The following is a 9800-nucleotide window of genomic DNA, read 5'->3' on the forward strand; positions in this document are numbered from 1 at the left end:
TGTAGTTCTGAGAAGCCTACTTCGGTGAAAAGGTGACTACTTCCAACCGTATCAAATCACTTACGGTGTCACAGTTGAGTTTGCCTTATTACCTTGATAAAAAAATACTACAAGTATATACTTCGTGTGTACTCTTGAAAATATACTTCGGTCTAAAAGAGACTCTTTTAATCTACTTTAGATCTAAGAATTTCCAGGTTCATAGTTGAGTTTGCCTTGTTCTCAAAATGAAGAAAATATGCATACATATGTAGACTAAGAAGCCTATTACAGTATATGGGGAGATCCTACCTACTTCCTGCTACTTCCGGTATAAGGGAGAAATTACTATTAAGTTCATGCAACGAGTTCTAAAATAATTGTCTGTTGTTTTTCGGACTTAGTCTGAGAAATAATGGATTATTGAGCCATGTTAGTATTCATTTATCAGTTTTTCTTTCAGCTACTGTTAAAATGCCATATCACAATGTCAAGTAAGCCAACCAGCTTGGAGTACCATACGTGAAAACATTCACAGCTTTGTTCATTAAGGTTAGTTTTATAGCAGTGTTTAAATAATATTTGGAATGCATTTGATGTTTTAAATTCATCATTGGCTGCAATATGTGGTAAAAGTAAGATATTAACTTTATATTTGCAATCTGCATTCCACTATTGAATAAGCTTTGTACAATTAATATTTAATACAACTTAAATGGATACAGATGTTTCAGCCTTTTTGACGAACTTCAGATGAAAGTGTCGACAGCTGTTTAGTGTCACTTAAATTGAATTATAAAACATAAAACTTCATTTTCTTAGAATTCTAAAATATTCTAGGTAACTTTTTAATTTTTCTCTTCAAATCAAACAAAGAATTCTTTATTGTTAATTTCTTCAAGAAATAACATGGCGTCAAACATTCCAAGGATTTCAAAAAATATGTTATAAAAAGAATTAGCCAAATTGGTCCAGCTGTTCTTAAGATTAGAGACTGACAACTCATTTTGGCTTTTAATTATTATTATTATTGTAAGAAATTGTTTTTGAAGTGCATTTTATGATTTTAAACATAGCATGTTAGTTAAGTGAGAATCACGTATCTTTGATTCAATTAATATCTCTACACTATTTTATAATTCTCATGATTCTAAGATTATTTCTACTAGTTTATAGTTGTTAATATTGATATTTGTAATTTTTTCGTAATAATGCAGACTACACTAATTGAGAGAATTAAGTCTCTGTCTGTGCCAAAAATATGCTGGCTTTTAAGCAATTAAGCTGCAGTAGACAAGCCTCAGTGTCTAATTATAATTGAACACTGGTTTGATTCAAAGCATTATTTTACTGTTTAGAATCGATGTGATTACAAAATGCATTGGCTAACCACAAATATTACCATTCACTACAATACAAGTAAAAATGTGGACTGTGTAAATACCCAGTGGGAAGGTAAAATATAAATTGGGTATTTACACAAAAGCCATTTAAATACCCAAAATAAGGACATTTTTAGTTTGTGACCTTTAAACAACACTTTTTTATAAATTTATAAAGTATTCAGTAACCAAGGATTGAAACAGTCATGTTGCCATAGCACCAAATTTCATAACACTTTTTTAATGTAAAGCCAGTTTTTTAATTTGTTTTAGTAGTTGATTTAATTATAATTAATTAAAAAACTGTTCAATATTTTTGGGGGAATTGTTAACTATTTATTATCTTTTTTACATTAAAGAATCAGTGTGTATAAGATCAATGAACGTTAATTTGATAAAACTTTTTCTGTAAAATTGTACATGAACAGAAAAATATTACGTGAATAGTAAAGATATAAATATGTTAAAAAATGGTACAAATACAGTTTTTTTCTAGTTGTTTACAAAAAAAACTTCCCTAGTATAGTAAACCTCAGATAAAACTCTGCACATAAAATAAATAACATGAACATAAACAGAACTTGAACATGTCTTATCAGCTTATTCAAGTTTTGTTTTTTTACAATAGACAGGGATTTACAATTCCTACCTCCAACAACTAAAAAAAGGTATGACCCCCAAACGTGGTTGTGGTGCATTTCCAAAAAAAGTTTAGAAACTTGTGTTTTGAAATTTTTGGAAAATACATCACTAAAGAACTATGTGTATACCCAATTTTCAATAAAGTATTCTTCAATGATGGTCATTGTAATCAAACTCACATTTATGATTAGACCAAGGAAAGCTTTGAAACCACCTGACAAAGCTAGAGCGCAAAATAAACTTCCAAGTAATGACAGTGAGTATTCTTGCCCCAGACACTTCAAGAAGCACAGTAAAAAACAAAGGAACAGCTGCTGGCAGTCACTACTCATGTGATGTTCAGTCTGTACATTAGCAGATGGCGGTAAACAGCAAAATTGACTTGGCCTGCCATATCACGGCAAATTCTACAAGTAATATGACCCTTAATATTTTAAAACGTTTGCTTACAAACAAACTTGCTTATTGGATTCAAATGGTTCATGCCTTAGATTGAAATTAGCATAAATATTTATTCTTTAAAACAAAAAGTACTCCAAGTATTTTTGGGTATTTATACCACTTTGTATTGCTTTTTCAGTTCTTCAATACTTTTTTTCTAAAACTAAGATAAAACACTGGAAAACATTTTTATTGTTTCAGTAAATTCTGAAATATTGTATGAACATTATGTGTACAATATTTCATTAGTTTATTGAATGTAAATAATTCAAATTACAACTTCAATTTTGAAAAAAGGAATCTGGAAACAAGAATTTTGGTTCACACTATATATATATTTATCTCTTTTCAGTACTCTTTCAGTGTTTGGTTCCATTTACAATAATTTTAAAGATCTACTTAGACAATCTGAAAAAATATTGCTGCTAAATGCACACCTTTGCAATAACTTTTAACATAAAAATAGGAAATAAAATCTTAAAACTATAATTTATCAAAATTAATTGATTGTTCTAAATGTGTTGTAAGGTTTAGATGAAAATGTACAATTTTTTCTATTTTTCATCGGAGATGAGTGTATTGCATATATACCACTATAAAAAGTCGGCTTTTGTGGAAAAAAAAATTACCTAATAATTTTGTAAAAATTAAAAAAAGTAAATAGCTGGAATAAAACATTTGGTTTAGTTTGATCTATTATAATAAATATTACAAAATTATACTTTACAGCTTTTTTAAATACATAATCACAATAAATTTACACTTTAGCGAAATGGAACAAATTTAAAGCTACTACTTCTCATAGGAGTGAAGTAATGACAGTTAATGTGAAAATTACATACTAGTAGGTTAAATAATTCCTAAAAGCTGAAATACGTTAAAATTCACATATAAATAGCAACAAAACCGTGCACTTTAGACACATTTATTGGCATGTTTTTACTAATTTTGGTGCAAGTATTGTTTTCTTAAGTTTGCTACACTGTCATAATAACACATTTAATTTGTAACAATTAGTGATTTTGAGAGATCCAGAGGTTGTGTTTGGTGAAAATGTATAAAAATTACAACAATTCCATCATAACACTGATTGTAACAGACATACTTTTCTGAAATTTATCTAAAAGTACCTATAGTGTATATACTTTAATAATAAAATTTCCCAGTATTATACAATTTTTCTTGTGGCCACAAAAATGTTTTGTCTTAAAACAAGTGAATAGATCAATTACAATAACTGATTCAAACTAAACATTTCCGCAATACATTTAATGAAATTGTGGACTTTGATCATACTCAGGTAATTTACTAACGTTGCTTATTGATAGTAACTGTAAAACATACTTGTGGCTCCCAGACGACGTGTATCACGTGCAATATAATTTGCAAATATGATAGACCTCATGCTTGTTTTACCCGAGCCACTTTTCCCCATCAATAGAACCTGTAACATAAATATTAACATTGCTTATTGATAGTTAAACTGAACAACATACTTGTGGCTCCCAGACGACGTGTATCACGTGCAATATAATTTGCAAATATGATAGACCTCATGCTTGTTTTACCCGAGCCACTTTTCCCCATCAATAGAACCTGTAACATAAATATTAACATTGCTTATTGATAGTTAAACTGAACAACATACTTGTGGCTCCCAGACGACGTGTATCACGTGCAATATAATTTGCAAATATGATAGACCTCATGCTTGTTTTACCCGAGCCACTTTTCCCCATCAATAGAACCTGTAACATAAAAATTAACATTGATCTGCAGGTCTAGTTAGTCAAAGTTAAAAAATAATGACAAAAAATCTTTGAAGGTAGTTTTTTTAACAGTATTGAAATATTTTCATCACTTCATTTGGAAATAAGTTTTCTAAATTAATTTTAATAATGTATCTATTAATAATATAGTTCATAAGTAAACAACCAATGCTATAATATATTTTTGTTTTAACTCCCCTACTTGCCAGCGACTTATTTTGAGTTCTTTTAAGTTTACTCTACAATTGCAAGTAACTCATTTTTAGTTTTTGTGCCACCTCATTTTCTATGACGTATTTAACCATCAAGTGGAACTCTGACCTCAACAAATATGATATTTATGTGTTCCCAATGTACTAAACAATCCCAAATTGGCATTGAAATTTCTGTCAAACCTTTATCATTTGATTTACCAACTTATAAAGTAGTTGCATACTTAGTGCCAGCCGCAAAGTTGTGAGAAGGAAACAACTACCTATATTTACAAGAATTATACCAATTTAGACATTCTAAGAATAAAAGTTCATATCAGCCTGACAATTGCCTCCGGCCGTCAGCAACCTCAGGTTGCAGCATTCGAAAAACATCCCTCGAGATAGTACCTATCACTAAGAAATCAAATTCTAAATGGTCTGATCACTAATGTCCCGGTTATTATTGATATATAGGAATCGCAACTTGAAAAAATAACAATTATTATAAATTCACCTATCCATAACTTCCTACTATGTTGCAAGATAAGTAGTTCCACTATTAATGTTCTAAAATTCATATTTTGTAATCTTCATATCCTAAAACCTTATGTTGTTTTATTCAGTAAGACGATAGCAATGGGCTAATAACGTGATTCTTTATTCCAGAGTGGATAAAAATAATTTGAAAATAATGCATACAAACTGAACCAAAACTTTCAACAAACAAATAAATAGTGTAAAAAACAAACAAGTTATTAAATAAGCAAAACTAATGTAACCATTTATTGTTATGACTGTATGTACTATCTATTTATATACCACACACATACAAGTACACAACAAACTCATACTCTCACTCTAACAAAACACGATTAGCAAATAAAAAGGAATAAATCTACTGTCTCATATTTTTAACTGTTTATGCTAAATCTACAACCAAAACGTAAATAACTTTTGATGGTATTAAAGCATCACGAGTAATGGACGCTATTGTAATCTAAGAGGTAAGTGAAGTCTACTGCACAGGATGCTTGTTAATATTCTACTGAGCTATTCTGACACTGAGCACTCAGATTAGCTATCTGGAGCAGATAACACTTAAAATCGAAGCTAACAAGAAGCAGAGTACACAACATCTGTTAATAATTTTAATTAATTAATTTATTTATTTAATAATTTAAATTAACATTTGTTTTTAAATTATTAAAAAACAAAGTTATTTGTGATTTTCACCTCCTAAAACCGTATATATTTTTGTTCAGGAAGACGAGCAGAATACATAAATGACGTTGAAATTTTGATTGGTTACTCCAGCTTTCAACTTCACTGATACACAAACAGTACACAATTTTTGTAGCGATACATGTCAACAAAAGCCCCGTTACATATTACAATACATTTAATTTAATACACATAGTATTTTGATTTTCGACTTATTTTCCAGGTGTTAAACACTTAAGTGATCGATAATATCAAATCATCCATAATTATAAGTAAAGAATCCTCACCACAACTACTTAAACCAAATTACATCATATTTTATATTTGTTGTAGGCTATTTCAAATTACTTTACAGTGCAAAAAGTAATAAAAAAACAATCTAAGATATGTGTATTTATAAAATACAACATACAAAACAGTAAAAAATGTACTTACTTTTTACTATTTTGAGGGATACACCGTGTGACACAAATAAAACATGTACATAACCACTGCACTTGCTAACATTACAGATCTGCAGTATTAGTGTTAGTAACAGGTAATTCAGTGGCAACATATTACAGTACCGGGATACTGTTGTTTCAGTAACACTGTGCTGAATGATTTCCTCTCAATTTTTCGAGGTTGGAGGAGTTCGGAAAAATACTGATCACAAATGTTGCTGACCATCAGTGCAGGCTTTGGTGGCCCCTTCAGTGCTAATCCGCACTTTTAGCAAAATAAGAATAACATCCCTCGAAACAGTACCCAAATTCAAGCTTAGATCACATGAGCGCTTGTTAAGGTTATCTTTAACTTTTTATATTTATAGTATGTACGTATGTATAGCATAATAACAAATAGTAGATAGGGACTTCCTAGTACCCAATAATCGTGTTTTACAGTCAAATTTGAATTAACCCATTTATAAATTTATTAGTCTATTTTACATTGTAGTGAGTTAGTTAAATTTTTGTATACAAACATGCTACCATAATAACAGGTTACAGGAATATAATAAGTTAACAAGTTGTTTTGTAATAGGTATTGACACACAGTATTTTCCATCTCTAGCGGCCTTCACTCAAACACCATACACAATTTAACTTTGTTTTAATTACTTTGGAACAATAATGTTGAACTGAATTACATTAACCCTCTAAGTGGCAAGCGACGTCTGAGACGTTCTATTTACGCCGCCGTGACCTGGCAAGCGACGTCTTAGAAGTCGCTTCACATTGCCGCTTATTGCTAGGCAACCGATAATAATTTTTACGCCTAGTTTGCACAGTTGCATTTACCACTAAATTTCAAATACATTTCATATAGTATCATCAACATCACGATGAAATAATCAATGGTACTAACTGAAATAATCCTAAGTTTTCTCCCGCGTTAGGTCCTAAGTTAGGTCTGTGGCAAAACTAGCTGAGTAGGCTTACGTGACTGTTTCGTTTCTCTTGGCTTGTACATATAGCTATATATTTTCTTTATTATTATAACATCGTCTATCTTTTTGGTTTGTAATAAATTTGGCATTGTTTTTATGATCTTGTGTTAGTTTGTTTATTCACTGTTTCCTGGTACCAAATTTCATTTTCAAGTTTGATCACAAACAAAAAACTAAAAATAATAATTTACTGTAATAAACTGATCTGGTAGATCTGTAGAAAAACTCTTTCTCTTCAAAGTAAAATATAGTATGCAAAGATTCTACAGCATTTAGGTTGTTTTTTACCAGTTTCAACAAAATAACTTTTTTTGCTATTTTGCAAAATTTTTTAATTTTTTTAAATTTATTATTTTATAATTTTCAAACTTTTTCCTTTGTTATTTGTAGGTAATTATTGTTTCTACCTTTTGTATATAATGGATTTTCTGTAACTATGTGTTTGTTATTTTTTACAAAGTGTCAAAGTTACAATTTTAGTTTCAAGGTCAATCAAAATTTTTTTGTTTTTCACATGATAAGTCCAATTCAGGTTTCAAGAAATCATTTTATTTTGTCATAATATGAAAATTCAACTCTTTCCGAAGAATTCAGTATGCAACATTTTTTACTAGGTTAGAGTAAAAAACATATTTTTGGTGAATTTTTAAAAAATAGTCTGGAAAGTGGCCAAAAAGAGCTTGCCACTGTGGAAGTTTAGCATTGCCACTTCTAGGGTTAAGGCTTTTAAGTTTGTATTATAGTGAACCTATATTGTTATAGGTTTGTCGGAAAAAATAAAATTAAAAAAACCTGACTGATATCGCATTTATTCGTTTTTTTTGTATTATTAGTTCGTAGGGCAGTAGTCCAGGTACTACTTCTAGTATAAACTCGTCTTATCTTATCAGTGATAAACGCACGCCGGTTACCTTTTGCTTGTAATGAAACCTGCGTTAGTTCTGTCTGAGTTTGTGTGTGTAAGCAGTCATGGCATGATCTGGGCTTGGACTTTGCAAGCTCGAGTTAATTTTTTTTCTAAAAGAGCAAGCATCGCGTGATCTGAGTTTTGAATACGCAAGCTAGGGTCTTTTTAGCGTGTGACAATTGAACCATCGCACGCCATGTCAATAACTTCACTAATTATTCCTTGTCCATGTGGGTTTGTTTGTTTACGTCTGGCGGTCAATCGAAGCCGTCCTATAGGTCACGTGACCCGCCCGGCCAATCGGAAACTTTCCTGTTTGTCACGTGACTACTGTAAACTCATCAAAACTACCATGGTCGGCCATTGTTTTTAGTTTGATAGTCGAAAATCTCGTTATTTATGTGTTTTGTATTGCCAACATTTTACTGCCGAAAAACTGGTTTTTATATGTTAGCGATAATCGGGACTATTTTTTTCGGTGAAATTACGTTAACCTGTGTTAGTATGCAAAAAATTACGGCGATTGGAGCAGTAGTCGCTGAGCTTAAGATTTACCCATAAATTTAACAATAATTTTACAAAATAATTTAACTAGGCCCTGTGGCCTAGATCTACACATAAGAAATATGTAACATTATTATTAGACTGTGTGGATAACAGTGAGCAACTGCTTTTGTGAAGGCAGTAGCCAAACCCACATTTAGGTATATACTATATCTAGAAATATATCACATAATTATATATTCATAGTCATTTTCGAATTCTCAAAAAATTAGTTACTTCTTGCTTTTTATTGTTTACATGACAAATGACTGTAACTAAAGGGTAGGAATCAAACGTTTTGAAATTGGAATATCAAATTATTATTTGGGATAGAAAAATCAAGCCATTTGATAAAAAAAACCGAATAAGGAGTGTAGGGCCTACCCAAAGAAAACATTCAATAAAAACAAATAAATAAAGTGTATATGCCGCTTATTAAAGTCTACTCCTTGTATTTTTGACGATTGTTTTAAGACATACACAAAATCAGTCCACCTGAGATTTAGCATGGCTACTAACAGTACTAGGGTTGACAATAATAGGTGCCTAGTTTTACTCCTTCTAATCAATTTATTTGTAGACAATGTACAATACAAGAGAACGCTGAATAAAATTAGCCAAGAAATAATAAGAGAATTGTATTCAATGAATAATAGAATTATAAACCAGGGTAGCTCACCTTCTTTTTCATAGCTGCGAATAATTTGTATTGTATTTACTTTGATAACTTCAGGTAGGCCTCAGCCAATACTTTATATTTCAATCTGTTTCACACGATAAAAAGTACATCAATTAAACCGTCTACAAAGTTTTCAAGCAATCAACTCAATTGAACAAAAGATGAGAGAACCCTTCATAACTAAACTTCTCGTTAAACAAAAAAATACAAATTCCTCATAATATATTGTCCATCCTACCGCTAGAAAGCGTTAGTGGGTGTAACATGAAACAAGACGAATTACTAGGCAGGCTACATAAAGATATCCATACAGCCCCCGTTGTGCACTGGTTTGTGATTGCTTCACAAGTTCATAATATTAATAGTAACATTATATAGATTATTTTACAGTTTTTCTATACATAGAAGATATATTTAAACACATAATGTTACATTCTTGAAGCTCTTTTCTTATTAGAAATTATATATTAATTTAAACAAACTCTCCAATAATTTAAAGTTTTTATTTTTGTGAAGCCTTTCGTACTCAATGAGAACATCTTCGGACACACAACTGAATAAAAGTAATAATAACAATAGTAACATAAACAATTTTGTACTAAATAAAAACATAT

At 30.4% G+C, this 9800-nt stretch overlaps 1 protein-coding gene across 2 annotated transcripts in view; it reads right to left on the reverse strand.

Annotated features, from left to right (window-relative positions):
- Positions 1-9414, reverse strand: part of LOC124359641 (ras-related GTP-binding protein A) — a 29979-nt gene extending 20565 nt beyond the window's left edge. Inside the window, exons 1-2 of one of the 2 annotated variants that reach the window (XM_046812548.1) lie at positions 9187-9414; positions 4093-4192 (exon numbers count right to left, since the gene is read on the reverse strand). In XM_046812548.1, coding sequence (XP_046668504.1) covers positions 4093-4192; positions 9187-9198 — 112 coding nt within the window. In that variant the 5' untranslated portion in view covers positions 9199-9414. Of the gene's footprint in view, positions 1-3788; positions 4054-4092; positions 4193-9186 lie in introns of those variants that run through there. The other variant, XM_046812547.1, reaches the window with a different exon arrangement.
- Positions 9415-9800: the final 386 nt, after the last annotated feature.

Source organism: Homalodisca vitripennis, chromosome 4 (assembly GCF_021130785.1).
Source record: "Homalodisca vitripennis isolate AUS2020 chromosome 4, UT_GWSS_2.1, whole genome shotgun sequence".
In the NCBI taxonomy this organism is placed as follows: Eukaryota; Metazoa; Arthropoda; class Insecta; order Hemiptera; family Cicadellidae; genus Homalodisca; species Homalodisca vitripennis.